We start from the raw sequence: 19,454 nt of genomic DNA, 5'->3' as shown, positions 1-19,454 counted from the left end.
TGATCTAAGCAAGTTATCATTTTAACAGTTGTTTAGGTGTGTAGCTATCTCAATTATATGATGCAAGATTAAAGCAGATGTAGGATCATACACAACAGACAATGCAACAGTTGAATCATAGAATAGCTCAAAAAATGATAAGATGTGTTCAGCAACATACCAGTGTGATTCTGTCAACAGTATAGGCTCACCTTCCGCTCTTGGGTAGTGAGTTTGGATAAACACACTGAAACTACTCTTATGAGGGACAAGATGATTAAGCATGTGGTAGGTAGAGTTCCACCTCACATCCATATCCAAACCAAACTTCCTAGGACGTTGATTAACAGCAATGCAATAACTTTTATATGCCGCAATGTGCTGGTTAGAAGAGTTCATAAAAGATATTGCTGTTCTAAATGCAATAAGGTAAGTACTTAACCTCTTCAACCCAGACTTGACAATTAGATTAATTAGGTGACAAGCACATCTCTGATGCAGGAAAATAGTGCCAATGTAACCAGAAATTTTAGGAGTCAAAATGGTCATAGCAGAAGTATTAGCAGATCATTATCCAAAGTAACAGATATAACTTTCTCAGTTAGACCATATTCCTCTAGCACAGCATGCACATGCTCAGCAATGTTATCACCATTGTGTGACACATCTATGAGCCTCATACCTAGGATTCTTTTCTCTAATAGCCAATCAGAATTACCAAAGTGAGAAACCACACTAAGGTAGTCTTCCTTAGCGTTACCAGACCATATATCAGATGCGATAGCAACAGAGGTAACACCAAAATTGAAGCACTCCATAAGCTTAGAACGACAATCAGAGTAGTACTTAACAAGATGCCTACTGGTGGTTTGCCTCGAGACAGAAGCAAACCGAGGATTATGAGCAATTTTAATGTATTCTTCAAATGCATCAATTGCACCAAGTTATAGAGGAAGATCAAGCCTAGAAATCAACCTACAAAGTTGTGTACGTGCAAATTCAGGACTGTACTCCCAGGTACCAACACTACCATCAGAATTGAACTGGATAACAGATTGACCCAAATTTGACCTACGATTCCTAACAGGGCATTTACCACGATGACGCAAAAGAGATCCAGTACCAAATTGAGACTGAGCAGCATACACACGACCACAGTGAAGGCACTTAGCTTGGAAGCGAATTCTCTTACCGTTCACTACCTTGAAGATCTTTTTGTAGTCATCCCAAACATCACAAGTGCTAGGACGGTTCCTCATGGCGCCGGTGCTCACACTCTCCTCGTCAGCAGCACCGACAACATTTGCAGCAGCACCATCTCCCGCGCCATCATCGGCGAGGTCGATAGGCGCCGCTGCAGATTGGCCAAAGAGGTCGTCCTGCCCCGCCTCCAAGTCCTCTTCGTCATCCCCGACCCCCCTACATCCGGATCTCATCATTGTGGGAGTGCCCGATCTCGTCCTCGTCCGCCATCGCCGGCCTCCGGTTCCTCACGGACCTGCAAAACAAAGGAAGAAGAAAGGGTTAGTGGGAGGGAGTAACTAGGCTAGGGTTAGGGTTAGGGTTGCTTACCTTCAGATCCGGAGCACTAGATTTGCCTGCGAGGTAGACGAAGAAGCAATGAAACACCAGGGAGGCAGGGACCAGGGACCACAGGACCAGACTAGGGTAAGGGTTTGGGGACGGATTCGAGGAGACCTGAGATAGGAGAGGAGGATGGGACTAGAAGGGGAAGAATTCGTGTGGTAGTTTCGTGCTGGAGTTCTGTAGCGAAAATGGCCTCTCATGTCATATTTCAATATAATATTTTGGTGATTGATATAGACAACACAACACTTGGACTAATATGATTATTAAGATGACCATTCTCAGGCTTTTAGGTTCAAGTGATGACAAAGAGAAGATAGACGTAGTTAGGCCCTTCGGTCCAAGGGACAAGAATTGAAGAGACTGTGAAGAAATTCAAGTCAAAACGAACAAGACAGAGACAATTTGCTATCACCGGTTAAACCGACGTTAGGCATCGGTTAAACCGACGTTAGGCAAATTGTACTCATCGGTGCAATGGACCCAGAAAGCTGACTAGGGTTTTGCGCCGGTTGAACCGATGATGCATGAAGACAACTCGTCGGTGCAATGACTTGAAGTGAAGACTGACCCAGAGGCACCGGTTAAACCGACGATAAAGAAAAAGTGAGCGTCGGTGCAGTTGTCTAGAGACTCCATTTTTCGGGGGGTTTCTGAGCTTGCACTCACCGGTTAAACCGACGTTAATTTTGAGAGCGTCGGTCGATTGATCAAATAGCCGTTGGAAGTTTGTAACGGCTAGTTGCTGGGAAAATACACTCACCGGTTAAACTGGTGATGACAAAAACTGGAGCGTCGGTTTAACCGGCGTTAAGGGATTTCGTCAGCCTTTTTCCCAACGGATAGTTTGGAGGGTTGGGCTATATATATGTCACCCCACGGCTCATTTGAGGTTGATGGAGACCAAGAAAGTATACAAGAGCCAAAGATCATCTCCAACCACCATAGAGCTTCATTGTACATCATATAGGCTTAAGCACACTTGTGAGAGTGCTTAGTGCTTGTAATAGGGATTAGTTCTTGCGAGAGCTCCCTTGAGAGAAGTCTTGCTGCGGCAAGCAATCCTTGTGATCCGTCGTGTGACCCTCCGACTTGGTGTGGAGTGGCAACGATACTTTATGCGGGGGAAGAGGAGACCCCCTCCTTGGTGGAGAAGCTCCGTAGTGGATTTCGGCCGGGTGACTGAGAGAGACGGTGGCGGTGCGCTAGACTCGGTGTCTTGTGCGCACTCGCCTTTGCTTGCCGGCATCGCCTTGGTGGCGTAGTGCAAGACGGTGATCGGAAGAGCCTCGGTGTCCCGTGGACGTAGGCGTTTATGCCGAACCACGTTACATAACCGTGTATACTCGGGAGTTTGCATCCCTTTTGCACTTACCTCTTTACTTACCGTATTACGTTTTCGCATTTACTCTATCTTGCGTACCTTTACTTTCCTAGTTGGTTTGATTAGGTTTGGCTAGGTTGCAAGTCTTTTTGGGGTAAGTAGAGAATAGCAAAAATAAACCTTAGTCATAACTAGTATGTATATGACGTGTTAGGTTTATCTTATGCAAGTAGTTTGAGCCCTAGGTTAAAAAGCGATTAGCGACCCTATTCACCCCCTCTCGGACACCCCGGTGATCCTTACAAGTTCAAGCCGGCGGTAGAGACGCGGCGGCGCTGTGCCGGCCGGACCGCAGTGCCGAGCTGCAGATCTAGATCAAACAGGAAGAGCCGAGGACCATAATAGAGGAGGAGTCAAGGGGGAAGGTGATGGTGTAGCCCAAAACGACGGCCATCGATGGCCGGCAGAGCAGATCCGGTGACCGGAGGGCGGAGCTTGAAGAGGCATGGCGAGACCTTGAGAGGCTCAGAGATCCAGAGAGATGGTCGGGCGGGCCGAGGCGAGGGCGAGTGGAGGCAGAGGGAGGCGGGCGAATGCGTTGGGGTTGGGCGAGGGCCCTCACCGCCCCGCTTATATATGCCAGGCTATCGGCTAAGGTGGGCCGTTAGCGGGCCACTGGCCAAAATTGGCCCAAACGGCTAGTAGGCCTGTTGGGCTGGTAATGGTTAGTTTAAGAACCGTGCCTGGCCTGTGCCAGCCTATTATCCGTGTCGTGTCCGTGCCGGCACTGCGTGTTGAGGGGTTCGGCCCACACACTACACTATGCCCGTGCCGTGCTGGCACTGACACTAAAACTATCGTGTCGTACCGTGTTCGTGTCTCGTTTTTAGTGTCGTGTCCCATGCTGCCTATCTAACATGGCCCATTTGGTCATCTATAAGTGCTTATTAGTGTTAGCTGTCGCAATGGAAGCCGTTCTACTTGGGTAATCGGCGAACCGGAAGTTACGGCGCCCCCTTCGCCGCGCCCCCGGGTCGACACCTGCATCCACCACGGTGCGACGCCCCGGGTGGACGCCGCCGCGTTCTCGACAACCTGATTACCTGAAGCTCCGGCGCCCCTTTGTTGCCGCGGCACGCTATGCATCTCCTCGCACCTCAGCAACGTAAGCACATACACGGCAGCGCGGGCGGCGACGAGCCGACGGCCCATCATCTCGTCCGTTCGCCCGCTCGTCCATCGTCATCGCGCCGCAGACTTGTTCATCCACCGCGGCACCACATCAGACTTGGAAGCGGCACACCATGCGACGGGACGCCATGGACGCCGGCCAGCCCACTTACAGCCCCCATCGCTCGTGCGGAACGGACGGTGCTTATTGGTGCCCCCGCAGGCAGCGGAGGCGCTCCTAGAGTTTTCACCAGAGCATTCTCCCCTTCCTGTCCTCGCTAGCAGGCTCTCGGCTCGCCGGCGGGCGGCCTTGTCCCCGGACACGGCGAAGCGAAGGTGGACGGTACCCAGTTACCCCGGACGGTATTTCATTTACCGTCCAACCCTGCCCCACGGGCAGCCAAGGGCCGTCCGATCCTCCACTGACGGCCAGCATGCACCCGAAATTGAGTCCAATGAAGCGACCAGGGCTCTTCCCCTCGCCCCCTCGCCGAGTCGTCGTCCCGCGGCGCTACCTCGCCGGCCTCCGGCGAGCTCCCGAGCATTGCGTGCACGAGCCCCTTGTTCAATCTTCTCTATGCAGATCCGCCTGAACACATCTCAGCTCGTTTCCACATTGCCTCCATGGCCGATCGGTCGGATGCTGCCACCATGGCGAGCTGGAGCAGCACATCATGCATCGGGGACGTTGCAAAAGCCTTTGCTTCAGTGGTCAATACTCAGTAAAGGAAAACTGAAATGGAGAAAGGAATCTGGTTTGCACTATTCTTCGAGATGTACGCGTCATACGTTCAAATTTTATACACTGGTGAATATACGGAATCAGAAATGCAGTGTGCAACACATAAAACAAACTGTGTCTTAGGCTAGGGTGTAGAAGCAGAACACTGATAGAACCAGCAACTCGCAACTCGGAATTCTGAATCGAAAAAACATATGAGGAAGATGAGGAGCAGAACGTGATGCCATAAGCATATCGCGCCCAACGGATGCTGTGCTTGTTAGATGTCGCAATGGAAGCAGTGATACTTGGCTAATCGGCCAGTCTGAAGAACTATGAATGCTTTGACACACTGACACTGAAGCTATGAGGGGAATTCAGCACTGACCCCAAGTTCAGAAGTAAAGAAAGCTAATGTGAATCAACAAATAACACGTGAATAACAGCAAAAGGAGAGTGGACTGTAACCTAAATCCAAACAAAATCAACTGAATTTAACTGCAGGGAATACTCCAACGCCGGTGCCTACAAGAATTCTGGACCTAAGAATACAGACAAAAGTTTATCACTAGGAATGAAAATTAATGAATAAACGAAGAGCAATCATGTTTAGCCTGACACAAAATAGTCTTTCAGTACAAAGGTGCCCTGCTACTGCAAAAGAAATTGGAAAGACACTTTTTAAGATTTGAGAACCGCAATAACAGCAGGATGTTGGTAAATTCTTCTGCACAATGGGAAATTCTTCTGCAAAAGAAATCAGAGCCCATACCCTACTGAAATTTGGGAATATCTCACTGGCACGATGGGAATAGAAGATCATATTCAAGAGAATCGACTCATCCATCTGGCAACTTGTGCCGGGTAATTAACACACCATCATGGAATGCTGGAAGCCTGGAACCCAACGTTATCACCTAATTAGCCATTGCATAGATCAAAACAGAAGAGGAGTCATGAAACGGAACATGGACTAAGGCACATTCCCCAACTGCTGCATGAGAGTAATCAATTGGCACTATCAGTCGTATACTAGTCTTGGTGTACGATAACTGCACAAGCAGTAGCTCCTGTAGCTATCATTCAACTAGAATGCAGGAGGAACCATATGAACAAAACAAAATGACATAAAAAATAAGCAAAGCAGGTCAAGGTCTATTAATCCTGTGTTCGACAACAAAATCTTCAGGTTTTGGGAACATAAGCAAATAATTACAGAGGATGTCAAGCACTACAGCAAGAAAAATCAACAATGCATTCTACAGTTTCTGACCGAATCCTACATTTCTCAGCATAAGATGCCTTCTAAGCAGTATAAATCTCCCACTGGGGTAAAAAGTAATTGTGCGGATTATTAAAAGAAACGGATCCAAGAACTAACAAATCATCATTACTTCACCACATTCAGATGATTAGTACATCAAAGGTGAACGCAGCTCTGAACAAAATAACAAAAACCCTGGATACTTCGATCCTTTCCTGACCAAATTCTTCAGATGTTTAGTTCATCAGAGGTGAACAGAAGACAACCCTGAACAACAGAACAGGAACGCAGTTACCCTCCACCAGTTCCAGACTTCCAGGAACGCAGAAATGAAAGCATCCTCCAAAAACTTATCCAGACAGCCCGACAAAACGCACCGTCTAATCAAAGCTCGATCATGCGCGTCTACTGCGACAGCGATGGCGTCCGTAGTGTGTCGTCGAACCACTGCGACGGCGGCGGCGGCGGAGGCCTCTTCCGTGGCGCCGCCTCCAACGCCATCGGCAGCGGTAGCTGAGCCTCCAAATCCGTCGTCGACGGCGACCGCGGAGGCGCTGGTGGCGCAGATGTCGGCGGCGCCTTCCACGGCAGCACGGGGTAGGCGATCTTGCAGCAGACGGGGCAGCGCATGCGGTTCTCGCGGAGCCAGTCGTCGATGGTGTTCCCGCACTTGGCGCTCTTGCGGCAGTGGAAGGCGTGGCCGCAGGAGAGCGGTGCGGACCTCCTCCCGCTGATCCAGGCTGCGGCGGCAGAGGGCGCAGTCGTAGACCAGCTGCTCGCGCCGGTGGCGAAGGCTGCGGAGGCGCCGCTCCCGACCGCGACGCCGATGAGCTTCGCGATGGTGGCCGCGTCGAAGGTTTCGTCAGCCATGGCGCCTTCGCTCCCCCCCCCCCCCCCCTTCCTCCTCGCTTCCTGCGTCTCCTACCCTCGCTCACCTCTCGCGCTCTCGCCTTCTTGGCTTATTGCTCGCTCGCGTCGCTCTTGGGTTGCTCTTGTTTGGGAATTGGGAGGTGCCATGGGTATTTCTAGACGAGGACGGCTGGCTGGCTGATGAGTTTGTTGGTCGGTTCTCGGTTGGTTACCATGTGGGGCCCAGGCCTCGGTTCCCGATGACGGCCGGAAGAAGCACAAGCCCAGACATCGTGAATGGACTAAAAACTGCAACTCGGTGTCCAGCCTGAAGATAGAGGTGATGAGGACAGTTCATTGACACGTCGACATCATCATGGGATTAATTTCGCGAAATTTGTGGAAAGCACTGACCATCTGCAGTCTGAAGAATGCGCAGATCCTACGAACTCTGAAAGAAGAAAGAAGAACTCTGAATGTTACTCATAGAAGGTTCTGCTTTTGACATGGCCAGGCCCAACTGATACTTACACTGGACTCAGAAAGAAGAGCAGTACCCCAATTTGAACTGACCACGAGATCAATCTTGGGTCTGTCCTAGATCCATTCATTAATTGGACTGTATCTTATCTAAGTTCAGATATGCAACAGCAAGCTGCAGATTTAAGTAACACAGGCCTAACATATAGGTTTGTTTTTCCCAATAGCACATTGTGCTTAACATTAAACCGAAATGGATTCTTTTCATATTAGAGAACAACAATTTCTACTAGGCAGTTACTTAGCGGTATATACTAGCTAATACAGTATAACAGTCTGATACTCTGATGCAATCAGTAGAAGACTACCAGCTGTGCTGTATTGACCTGGAATGCATGAAAAATTATATTCCAAACAAGAAAAGGGTAGCAAAAGATTTTTCCCAATAAATTTTAATCATATGTTGATTTCAGAAGCCAAATCTAGGGTAACGAATTACCATACAAGTGATTGGCGTCAGGAAATATTGCAAGAAAAGGGCATGATTTCTGCAAACAGTTTCTTACCAAAACCCTGCATTTGTCATCACAAGATGCCCACTGGCACTATATATGCAGTATCAGTACCGCGTTCAGACATTGCAGAACAAGAAATGGAACAGAGATTATCAAAGCAATATAAAAGAATCTACAGAACTCTTTCACTCAAGAAAAGTTTGAACAGAAGCAAGTGATGCCATCTAGGAGTACTACTGAAACAGGTTAGCATACATTGCAGTGAACAGTTATACCAAATCCTGCATTCGCATCCGAGATGCTCACTCAGCAGTTTCAATTCCAGATTGGGGCACAAAGAAGATGTTACTGACTACCAAATCAATCAACAAGAATCTATTAGCCTTTGTCAGAACAATGGGACAGATCCAAGAACGAACATATCACCGTTTCTTGGCCAAATACTGAAATACAGGTGTTTAGTTCATCAGATGGGAACTGAGATCACAGCTCTGAACAATAGGAACCCAAGCTAAGCTTAATCAGCTCCAAGAAAGCAAAAGACAAACAACTAAGGAAGCCTTCAAGAACTGATCCAGACCGTCAGACAAGAGGCACTACCCTTCGCTCAGTTCCAAGAATGCAGAAACAAAACGACGAAAGAATCCTTCAAGAACCTCTCCAAGAACTGATCCAGACCGCTCGGCAAGACGCTATTACATCCAGCACCGTTCCGCCCAAGCCCGATCATGCGTGTCTACGGCGCTGGCTGTGGCCGTGACTCCTTCGACACCGGCGACTACAGCGGTGGCTCCTCCCCCGACGCCATCGTCGAAAGCGGCAGCTGCGGCTCCTCCGACCCAGAAGACGAAGCTGGTGGTGCCGGTGCCTGCCGCACTAGTGGATCCTCCAAGTCCGACGCCGACGGCGCCGATGTCGGCGGCGCCTTCCACGGCAGCACGGGGAGAGCGACCTTGCGGCAGACCGGGCAGGCGACGCGGTTCTCGCGGAGCCAGTCGTCGATGACATGCTTGCACTTGTCGCCCTTGCAGCGGTGGAACACATGGTCACAGGAGAGCGTGCGGACCTCCTCGCGGGCGTCGAAGCTCCCGCCGCACATGGCGCAGCTGTAGCCCAGCGCCTCCTCCAGGGTCGTGACGCCGCCGAGCGCCCAGACGCGCAGCCGCCGCCAACCCCTCGCGAGGCGGCCCGTGCGGTAGGCCCTGTAGCCCGCGAAGATGATCACGGGGGAGGAGACCCCGAGCAGGACGGCGAAGGCCCTCCCGAGGCTGAGGTCGTCGGACGCCATGCCGCCTTCGCTTCCCTGACCCTTCCTTGCTTCTTGCTGCCTCTTCTCTCCCCTCGCTCTGGCTTTCTTGCTCGCTCTCTAGCGTGGCTCTTGGATTGTGCTGTGCGCGATTGGAGGCCTGGGCATTGGCGCGGTGGATATTTGTAGACGCGGGGGGGGGGGGGGGGGGGGGGAGGCTTCCGGGTTTGTTGCCGGGTGGGCCCTGCGTCTCGATTCCCGAGTACCGACGGCGGCCGGGCATGACGCCAGAAGCGCTGCAGAGCGGAGGGGGATGGAAGAAGGGAGCGCCGCAGGCGCTGATCTGGCAGCGATCGGGGCCAACCCATTGGACGCCAGAAGTTCCATTTCATTGGTAGCCCATCATCGCCGTGTTCTCAACTTGGGCCAAGCCCATTGCAACCATGGGTCAGTGTAGCCTTTCTCCCTCCCAGTTAGAGCAAGATTAATAGTTGGCGGGCGAAATAAAGTCCAGCTGGACACAGTATTTAATGTGCAGCGCAGCAGGCAGAGCATGGCCGAGTGTGGGATCCAGCATGGACAACGACGCCCAACCAATAGAATCGAGAAGAGTGCTCTTTGCCCGCTCGGTGCCTGTGTCTGCCGAGTCACCCATTTCACTCTCTCCTGCGCGCTCTCTCTTCCACATAATATTTCGCCAGCTCCCCAATCATCATAATACTTGCTCTTAAACTCAGTTCTTGACTTCTCCAGCTTACAGAGAACCACTTCCATAGTTCTTTAGTTCCATGACCAAGTTTCGAGGTGGGGCGGCGTTCCATCGAGCTCAAGCTACTAATGGTCCGACATCCAGACCAAAACCGCACCAGGCTAAATGTGAAATATACTCACCCTTCGAACCCCACCACACCAAACCACATACCTAAAAAACCGAACCAAACTAATCTTACCAAAACCAAACTGCTCCCATTGTTTTTTATGATTTCCACTCCATTATCAAACCATACAATGCTATCTTACTTGCGTGTTGCCTGCACAGTCTGGCTCTATAAGTAAGGAAATATTTCTATCCGGTTATTTTATTTGTGGTGAAAATTTGTCTCGAGGAGAGAACGAGGAAAGCAGGGAATAATGCTCCACAGAACTCAATTTATTTCACGAGGTAAAAGGAAATGAAGCAGTTCGTCGAAGTCCAAAACTAAACCAAGCTAGACCACTTTACAATGTAAATCATTTCTCACTGAACCATAGTGACCCACAGTAAGAACCAAACTGTCAGAGCTGGTTGTGACCCAAACCATTACCAGCTTGAGTCGAGCAGATGGCGAACGGCCCAGATCACCAGCTGCAAATGCCCGCAACCAGAGAAGCCGACGGAGCCGGCTGAGAGGGAGCTGAACGTGAACGGGTGCCATGCTTCTTAACAACAGCAGGAGGGCCGATCAGCAGAGGCTGGACGCAGCAGAGACATGCTGCTGCTTGCCCTACTGTCACCACACCTCCGGGACGTAGTGAGAACTATCAACAGGGCAACAGCTGCGGCTGGTTATCTCATTTACAAATTGTCGACGCCTGATCATGAAGTGTCTCGAGTTTGCGATGCCTGTTATGAGATCCATGCCTACACCCGCGTGATTCTGACCCCTGTCTGAAACTCTGAATGAAGCTCACATCAAGGCGAAACATACCTTGCATGTGAAAATCTGTTGCACAAAGATATCAGGAAACACAGGAATTCTCTGCCCAAACTTTACTAGATGAAAAGGGGAACAAACTGTTCCTGAACCGCCTATTTACACTTACAACAACTACCTTGACCCTCTGATTGTTACACAATAATATATCCCCAAGAAGTCAAGATGTTATAGACTGTGTTACCGGGACACGCGCCTCCAAAATTTTTTTGGCGCGTCGACGTGTATCCGCGCGTCGATTCACGTCGGACGTGATGCGACGCGTACTAGACACGCTGCAGCAGTATCCTCCGCCGCGCCGCGCCCGCCCGTGCCGGCCTCCGTCCTCCGCTGTGCCCCCCGCCAATCCCCGCGCGATGCCGGCCGTTGGCCTTCGCCGCGCCCACGCCGGCCGTCACCGCCTCCTCCCGCGCGGGCTGCCAACCGCGGTCCTCCGCCGCACGCACCGGCCGCCGTCCTCCGCCAGCACGGGAAAAGAGGGGGGGGGGGAAGAGAGAGAGAAGTGGAGGCGGCGGAGGAGGTAGGGGCAGCTGCGCAGAGGAGGAGGAGGAGGAGGCTGGGGACGAACCTCGGCGGCGGTGGAGGCTGGGATGGCGGGGGCAGACGAGGCAGGGGCGAGCGCTCGCCATCGCTGATCGACCCGAGGCGTCGAACAGGGGATGGGAGGCATCGGGTGAAGATAAAGTGGGGGATACCTGGTGGGCTGTTTGGGCTGCTTATGCTTAGGGCAAGGACGTGGTGGGCTGGATGTCAACATGGGCCAAAGAGCATGGCAGCCCATCTCATTCTCTGTTTCCCTTATTCATTTCTCTTTTCCCTTATTTGTATATTTACATATTTATTTGTAAAATTAAAAAAAAATATTTGACGAATCTTGGAATTCTATTTTTTAGGATTTGCCGAATCGAACACCTGCATCCGAGTCGGATTCCGACACCCGCACCCGTGTCCATGTAACACAGGTTATAGACCCGGGCAGTAAAAGAAGATGCCTAAGGAAGGGGATACTCGTATGAGTGAGGGTAATAACTCCAGCACGAGTGCACAACGGGCTTTAGATGCAACATATGGTCTGAATGGTCCATAAGAAACCACATCTGCGTGCGGGCAGTGGGGACGGAAGTGATGGCTGGTGTTCCCTGTCTCTCCTCGACATCTTTGCGGATTCGGCGCTGCTTCGATGGTGGGGGCGGGTGGCTTGCGCTGGGTGCTCCCAGTACACTGGTGTGCTCTCGTGGTGCCGTGGTGGCATTCCGGAGTGTGCCGAGTCATCTCTCCAGCAGAGGCGTTGCGGAGGCGACGGGGAGCATGCTGCTGCTTATTGCCCGTGAGTGTGCGACAGGCACGACATTGATCTGGGCGAAAGCTTTCACCGGCACTCTTGCCGGTGGTAGTGGTGGCGGCGCCCTTGGGGCGTCGTTCTTCCTGTTGGGGAACCACTACGGGGTGCCGTGTCCTGAAGCTTGGGTTCTCAAGGTGAAAACCCGGTCCAGTGTTATGGACGAGCGATGGCGGCGCCATTGGCGTCACATCCTTCCTGGAGGCGCCGCTTATAGAGACCCATCACAGCTTTGTGGCAATGTTGCTGGTGGTCTGGTTGGCCTGTGTGCAGTTGCTGAGAAGGTGCGTGGGTCAGTGTGCTGACAGCGAGGTCCAGAGGGCCCATGGGTGCTGCATGCTCGGGCTGGCGCGCTTGGTGCGGTGACCCCGGTGTCGGCTGGGCGGAGGTGTTGCTCTCATGGCGGTTTCATATATCTGAGTTCTTGGCAAAGGAGTGAGAGGCGGTGGGAGAGGCGAGGCCCCCACGCAGAGTGGCCAGGATTAGTGATTTTCATCGGCGCTGCGACGGGGGTGTTCTGCAGATGCTCCTTTGGGACAGGGGGATCGACGATCGTGTGTGTGGCTTGAGGGTGATCTCCCATGGTGGAGGAGTTCGAGGTGCCGCTCAGAATTGCAGTGGGCCGCGGCTTTAGGCGTGGCGCAGTGTTGGCGACGACGGCGCAGTTCGTAGTGGCTTCTTTTGCTTACTCTCCCAGTTTGTGGTGGTGTAGTGTTTTGTTGGATGTGTTGTTTTTTTGTGTTGTTTGTGTGGTGATGGTGTTCGCTTCAGCGCGTCATATACGAATGATTTTTCTTCTTATATGATGTGGCAGTGCTTCTCCCTTTTATTAAAAAAAAGTTCTCGGCCAAACAACGAAAAGGGGGGACGCCACTCTATTCAGTCAGAGACAGCGACCTTGCATGTCTTGAAGAGACCTGCTCAGCTTCAAGCTTCAGCAACGTCTCAAGCTGTTCTCCTCCTTTAGTTTTCTTCTGCTTCGAAAGTGATTCGTGCTAAACTTCCGCTCAGAGTGGTGTAATTTCTGCATCTCTTTCAGAGGTTCTTTCCTTGTGTCAAGGTTTGCTCTCTAGATCGCGGCATGTTCTATTGCGATCTTGCAGCTTGATAGCTTTGTGGACTCTGATAGAGCTCATATGACTCCTGAAAGACTGAATTCTGAAGGGGCCAAATTCTCCGACTGCAAATGATTGCTTCATCCTTCATGTTGACAGTGATGTCAAGTCTGATGCGTTTGTATGTGAACTGATAGCGATAGCATACAGTCAGTAAGCTACTCAGCTCAGTTTTTGTTTTGAAATGTGTCAGCTCAGGTTTTAAAATGAAATCGAGTTTATGCTTGCACAGAACTAGGCATCAGGCCAGCAACTTGTCTTATCCACAAAGACTTCAACAAAAGTGAAATCGACCAATTTGCAGTTCCTAGATAATCAGATCTTGTCCAACACAACATCGATATTCAAAGGGAAAAATCCGATTTACACCCTTGAACTATCGCAAAAGTTCGATTTTCCACCTTCAACTACAAAATCGGATAATATATGTCATCCAACTGCCAAAATAGGACAAATTTGGCCCTTGGATGGCTTCGAAGGTAGTTTTATATTTTTACAAAAATAAAAAAATCCAATTAGATCTAAAAAAATCAAAACTAATTCATTCTAAATCAGAAAAATATGAAACTAGTACCAAATTTTTTCTAGAAAATGTACCTATCTATTATTTATCTATTTGAATCTTAGTTATTCAAAAATAATAGCCATAACTACAAGGAATTAAATATTATGAATATAAAAAATTAGATCTGAATAACTGACAAGTATCGTGCCAATGGGTAGGTTAGAATTTAAGAAAACTTTTGATACATATTTTGTATTTTTTTATTTAAATGAATTACTTATGAATTTTTTAGTTTAAATTTGAATATTTTTAATTCTCACAGAATTGAAAAATCACATTCAAAACCACCTAAGGGGTCAAATTTTTCTAGTTTCAACAGTTGGATGGTCTCTATTATCCGGTTCGTAGTTGAAGGTTGAATATCGGAATTTTGTGATAGTCCAAGAGTGTAAACCCGAGTTTTCCCTTATTCAAAAGAAAATAGAATAGGAGGTCTACATGTTCCAAATCCATGAGTTTTGATATTGCATATGATTCATTCACATGCTTATTTACCAAAGGAATAAGTCCACCGACCTATTGAGGTTGGTCTAGTTAAACACTCAACTAAAAACTAGATATTTTACACCTGAACTATCCAAAACTGTTTAAATAACTCCATAGGTGGTTTTTCGCCTACGTGGCATTACACGTGAACAATGACGTGACAATAGAAAGTTTGAAATCTACTTCACCCCAAACCATTAATTTTCGTCTACAGAACCTCCTCAATTATATACTTCATCTATTGTGATTTTTTTAATGCATTTTGCTAATGTAGATCACGACATGAAAGTTGACATGGTACTGACCCTCGATTTTGCACAATTATGGTTCTATTGTAGAGGAATTAATGAGGTATAAAGGTGCAAAGGTGAATAGCGGGACATGATTGTGAGAGAGAGAGATAGGGATGAGGTCAACACCACATCATCGTTCACGCAGTCGTAGTGCCTCCACACAAGCGTGATCTAAATTAGTGAAATGCATAAAAAAAATCATAAGGCGTAAAGTATATTGATGGGGGTATGTAGATGAAAATAGTAGATTTTAAACCTGCTATTGTTACGTCATTGTCCATGTGTAATGCCACGTAAACGAAAAACCACCGAGGTTATTTAGATAGTTTTGGATAGTTCGAGATTCGAGACGTAGAATACCAATTTTATTATATAGTTGATGGGTTAACTAGACCGACCTGGAGGTATGATGCTCTTGCGTTGGGATGCGTTCTGCCTTCTGTTGGCAGTAGGCACATGCAAACCAGTAATCTAATCTGAACACCCAGTGCGAAATTTTTCGTTTTGCTCTTGGCCGTTACCCGGTTAACTTGCCAACAGCGATCGTGCGTCTAGACGAACTTAAGAGTTGGAGTACAATGTACACCAATAAAATTCAGAATTCTTTCTACAATGAAGGGCGCCAACATCTCGTGGACATGCAACTTACTTCTCGCTGAACTGTCCCTGCAACATCTCCTGTACAATTACAAACAAATGAGTTGGATGCAGATTTTAAATCACGCCAGAAGGAACCAGTTAGTTACATCCAAAATTTTCCTTCGTTGAAGACCGCAGCTGAATCATATATAAGAAGGATGTATGCAGAGTTTGAGGAAGAACTTAAAAGCCTATTTTCATTTTCTTGTAAACTGTTACAAACTGAGGGAGCAAACTTGACATTTATGGTTACACATATGTATTCTAATCATGGTGCCGAGTTGGAGCGGTCGCTGCTGATGGAGAGCGAGCTGAGGTCGGTGAGCGCCTGGATCTCAAGGTTGAGAGCACGGGAGGAGAGCACGTGGCGGAATTCATCCTCGAGGCGCGCCATGGTGACCTGCACGGCGCCGGATCCCCCCATGGAGGACGAGGAGAGGGGGCGCGGGCTCCCAACGGCGGCGGGCGACGGCGAGGCGGCGCAGGTCGTCGACGGCCGGGGCAGGGACGGGCGCCCGCCCGCGCGCATGGACCTTCGCCGCCGGGGGGCAGGGGCGGGCGCAGCGAGCTGCCGGGGAGGAGGGGCGCTCGACCGTGGCCGTGGGGTGGGGAAGGCTGGCGGCGGGCGGCACGCAGGGCCAGACACCTAGGCGCAAGTGGCCGGGGTGATGGCAATTGACGAGCGGGGGCACAGGGAAAGGGTAGCGTGGGGTGAGGAGCGACGCGCGGAAATTTCGTGTGGGTACAGGTGGGTGGGTAGCGAGACGGTTGGTGACAAGAAATTTAATGTTTTGGCGGAATCGTATGGTCGGATTGACGAAAATCCGTCTGCTTCTAGACTTCGTCAAATATTTGAGTTTACATGTGGGCCATCAAAAGGTGGTTTGTGAGAAGAATGGGTAGGCTAATCTTAGTACATGCTAATTTCAATTGTTTAGGATCCTTATAGTATAGATATAGTATAGATAGATAGATGAAGGGCGCCAACATCTCGTGGACATGCATGCAACTTACTGCTCACTGAACTGTCCCTGCAACATCTCCTATACAATTACAAACATACCAATTTATTGAACCGCAATGCAACATGATAATCTATCCGGCACTACGGTTACAAGAACAGCAACCAGAATATGTGGTCGCCCTCCTCCGATCAACACCGGCTTCATCAGACATCAGACCTCGACTGCGTCGTCGGCCGTCATGGCGACGATGTGCTCGCAGAGTTCCCTGATCTTGAGCCCAACGATGGTCTGGAAGAGCCCCGTGCCGTTGTTGCTGCCCGGCAAGTCGGCGTGCGTGAGCATCTGCTGCGTCACCTCCCCGTAGAACTTGGCGGACAGGTTGCTGAGGTGGGTCTCCACGTAGATGAGCTCGTCCAGCTTGTCGAAACGCCCGTCCATCTCCAGCACCGACACCTGCTGCCAAAACCAACCATAAGATTCGTGCCAGTGCCATTGGCATCTAAACGCAAAGGGAAATGCTAGCGTGCTGAGAAATGGTGAGATGATGCCGATGCTGATCATCACCTCGTGGCCGAAGTAGGTGCCGAAGCCGTAGGCGAACTTGATGCCGGGGTAGGAGCAGGAGAGCTTCCGGCCGCAGGGGACCCAGCTGATGGTGGACCCTTCGTCGAAGAGGTACACCGGGGCGAAGTGCCTCACGCCTTCCTTCATGATGAGCCGCACGCGCGGCACCTTGCCGTCGTCGTCGCCCGGTATCAGCTGCGTCGGCAGGACCTCGATCACGGCGTCCGCGTACTGCTTCTGCGGGTCTGCAGGGAACACATACTAGATCGATTTACTGCTCAGTGTTGCAGTGTGATTCTGTTCAAAAAAACAAAACAAAAAGGTATGATTGGTGCTGGAATAATTCAGCATGCAAAGGAGGCTGGGTTGTTTACCAATGTAGGCGTCGAAGTCGGGCTTCCTGGCCGCGATCCTGGCCTTGATGCTCTCTAGGCTGTGCCCACTCTCTGCCATGTCTCTCTGCAGGACAGAGGCTTAAGATGTTTGTGGGATCCAGGCAGAGATCAGAACTAGCTACTCCTACTAGCGAGCAATCTTGCTACACAGCTGACCCGAATTTTCCATGCAAGCTTGACTTCGTAGCTGATGTCCAGGTAGATGCTCAAGTCCAGCAGATCTCTGACGCGCTCATCGTACCTGAAGCAAGCAGCAGCAATAGGTCATTGAGCAACGCATTGTGTTGCCGTCAAAATTGACGAGGCAAGAGCAGCGGTCACATCGGGTGCAGCCCCGCGACGAGGAGGATCCTGGGCGGCGCGACGCGCTCGGGCGGGCCGAGGAGGCCGGTGACGTGGTTGTAGACGGGCTTGTCGACGGCGCGGCCGCCCTTGAGGGCCCTCACCTGCTCGTACATGAGGTCCAAGTCGTTGGCCCGCGGGTCCAGCGCCGTCAAGCCCCGCGCCTTCCGCGCCGCGCGGTCCAGCGAGCGGTAGTCGTCCAGGCAGAGCACCGTGGCGGTGTCGCCGACGAGCGTGTTGGAGTCCGGGTTCGGCGGCTCGTCCGGCACGCCGCCGAGCACGCTCGTCAGCCGCCGCATGAACGTGCTCTTCCCGCACCCGGAGTCGGCCGCCACCCCGATCACCACCGTCTTATTGTGCGCCGCCGCCGCCACCGAGCACGACACGCGGGTGGGGAAGGCCCGCCTCCCGCTCCCGCTTCGGAGCAGGATGGCCGTGCCCGCCGGCGAGTAGTGCGCCGCGAAGGCCGCCATGGATCAGACCAGACGACGCCAAGAGACCGCCAGGCCGACCTTCTCTTGACACCACCACCAGCACCAGGACCATGGAGCTCTGGTTTTTGTCCCTTACGATGCTGCTGCGGCCTGCGGCTTCTGGCCAGAAAGCTTGGCGGTGGTTTTGTGGAACAAGATATGGTGGGCCCCGCGGGGCTTACGTGGTGCCAGCCTGCCAGAAAGAACGCCTGGTCCGGTGCTCTTCCTGGCACCTTTCAAAAATAATAAAAATTAATTTTTGGGGTCACAGGATATGCATATACTGTAGTCAAATATGGCCAAGATAAATGATCAAGTCGACAAATTTGATTTTCAACAGTAGCTGTTTGAAATGGACTGCAGAAATTGGCGTCATGTACCGGCGGCACAACTGCCAGTGCAACGATAGAGCCCCAAGGTATCAGACCGGCCAACCGGCGAGGCGCGGTGAAGTTTCCGTGAGGATTGTAACACCCTAAATTTCAAATTAGGAATCTAAATAAATTTATTTGGTTGTGCTATAGGTCGATAATGTTTTATTTATTTTATCTTGTATTTTAGAGCATTTATCGGAAATTAAATAATTTATTTAACCATAAAATAAATATAAGGAAAATAGGTTGTGAGCATTCATGCTGCTTTGCATCTTTTATTTGTCTGTTGTTCAACTTGAGTTTGAATTCAAATTTAAATTGAATATGTTTGAATCAAGTTTCAAGAAAATGGAAAACCTTTCTTCTTTTCCTTTTCTCCTTTTCAGTCCCATACCTTTCTTTCTTTTTCTCTTTTTCTTTTTCTTTCCCGCGGCCCAAAACCACCCCGCCGGCCCGTTTCTCTTTTTCCTCTCCCGGCCCAGCCCGTCTATCCGCGCCTCCCTCTCTCCCTCTGCCCCGTGGGGCCCGCCCGTCAGGGGTGTCCCCTACCTCGTGTCCGAGCCGGACTCGCGGTGGAGTCCGACTCGGCCTCGCCCCGTGCCGCTCCCTCGGGCTCGCACGCCCAGGCACTCGGCTGCCCCTATATAAGCACCGCCTGGTGCCCTTGACCCGCATCAAACCGTAGCCACCACCTTTGCCTTCGCAAAACCCTAGCTCGCGCCACCGTCGCCATTGTTGGGGGCTCGGAGCTCCGAACCGCGCCGCCGTTCCACCTCTTCCCCGACAATCTCGACCGCCGCAGGAGCTTCGCCGGAAGGTGACGAGTCTCCGCAATCCCTTCCCCCTCTCTCTCGCTTTTCCGCGCTCGGGCTTGCTCGCCGCCGCGCGAGCCCTCCGCCGTCCTTGCGCCCTGTCCGGAGCCCCTGATCAAGTTCGTAAACTCGCGAGCTTGCTTCCCGTGCAAGCCGCGCTCGAAACGAGCACCGGACGGCCGATTTCGGCCAAGTCCGGTGAGCCGCCGCCACCGACTCAGCGCCGCCGCCAGGCCGCCCTTTTCAACCCTAGCCGCCAGATC

General features: G+C 50.9%; 2 protein-coding genes and 1 pseudogene across 5 annotated transcripts; all 3 read right to left on the bottom strand.

The window, feature by feature from the left end:
* Positions 1-6,154: 6,154 nt before the first annotated feature.
* On the bottom strand, positions 6,155-6,915 carry LOC120662588 (annotated as a pseudogene).
* Positions 6,916-8,667: 1,752 nt separating this feature from the next.
* On the bottom strand, positions 8,668-9,227 carry LOC120662587 (E3 ubiquitin-protein ligase RNF149-like). The gene has a single exon (XM_039941703.1). The coding sequence runs from the start codon at positions 9,175-9,177 to the stop codon at positions 8,668-8,670; it is 510 nt and encodes a 169-aa protein (XP_039797637.1). The 5' UTR covers positions 9,178-9,227.
* Positions 9,228-16,166: 6,939 nt separating this feature from the next.
* Positions 16,167-18,124, bottom strand: LOC120660385 (phosphoribulokinase, chloroplastic-like). Of its 4 annotated transcripts, none has more exons than XM_039938899.1 (5): positions 17,512-18,124; positions 17,347-17,431; positions 17,170-17,254; positions 16,796-17,040; positions 16,167-16,684 (listed from the first exon to the last, which is right to left on the bottom strand). In XM_039938899.1, the coding sequence occupies exons 1-5, from the start codon at positions 18,003-18,005 to the stop codon at positions 16,442-16,444; spliced, it is 1,152 nt and encodes a 383-aa protein (XP_039794833.1). In that variant the 5' UTR covers positions 18,006-18,124; the 3' UTR covers positions 16,167-16,441. The 4 variants fall into 4 exon arrangements, with proteins under 4 accessions (XP_039794833.1, XP_039794830.1, XP_039794831.1 ...); XM_039938896.1 differs by having other exon boundaries at positions 16,167-16,687; positions 16,796-17,056; positions 17,512-18,111; XM_039938897.1 differs by having other exon boundaries at positions 16,796-17,056; positions 17,512-18,111.
* Between the last annotated feature and the right edge of the window lie 1,330 nt (positions 18,125-19,454).

This window comes from Panicum virgatum, chromosome 2N (genome assembly GCF_016808335.1).
Source record: "Panicum virgatum strain AP13 chromosome 2N, P.virgatum_v5, whole genome shotgun sequence".
In the NCBI taxonomy this organism is placed as follows: Eukaryota; Viridiplantae; Streptophyta; class Magnoliopsida; order Poales; family Poaceae; genus Panicum; species Panicum virgatum.
Note: the sequence above shows the minus strand (reverse complement) of the source record. Positions and strands in the feature narration are given on the sequence as shown.

Coding starts and splice junctions, on each gene's coding strand:
- LOC120662587 (XM_039941703.1), bottom strand. CDS start 9,177: ATGGCGTCCGACGACCTCAGCCTCGGGAGGGCCTTCGCCGTCCTGCTC.
- LOC120660385 (XM_039938896.1), bottom strand. CDS start 18,005: ATGGCGGCCTTCGCGGCGCACTACTCGCCGGCGGGCACGGCCATCCTG. Junction 17,255..17,346: donor AGCTTGCATGGAAAATTCGG/GTCAGCTGTGTA, acceptor TCTGTCCTGCAG/AGAGACATGGCAGAGAGTGG. Junction 17,057..17,169: donor CGACTTCGACGCCTACATTG/GTAAACAACCCA, acceptor AAATCGATCTAG/TATGTGTTCCCTGCAGACCC.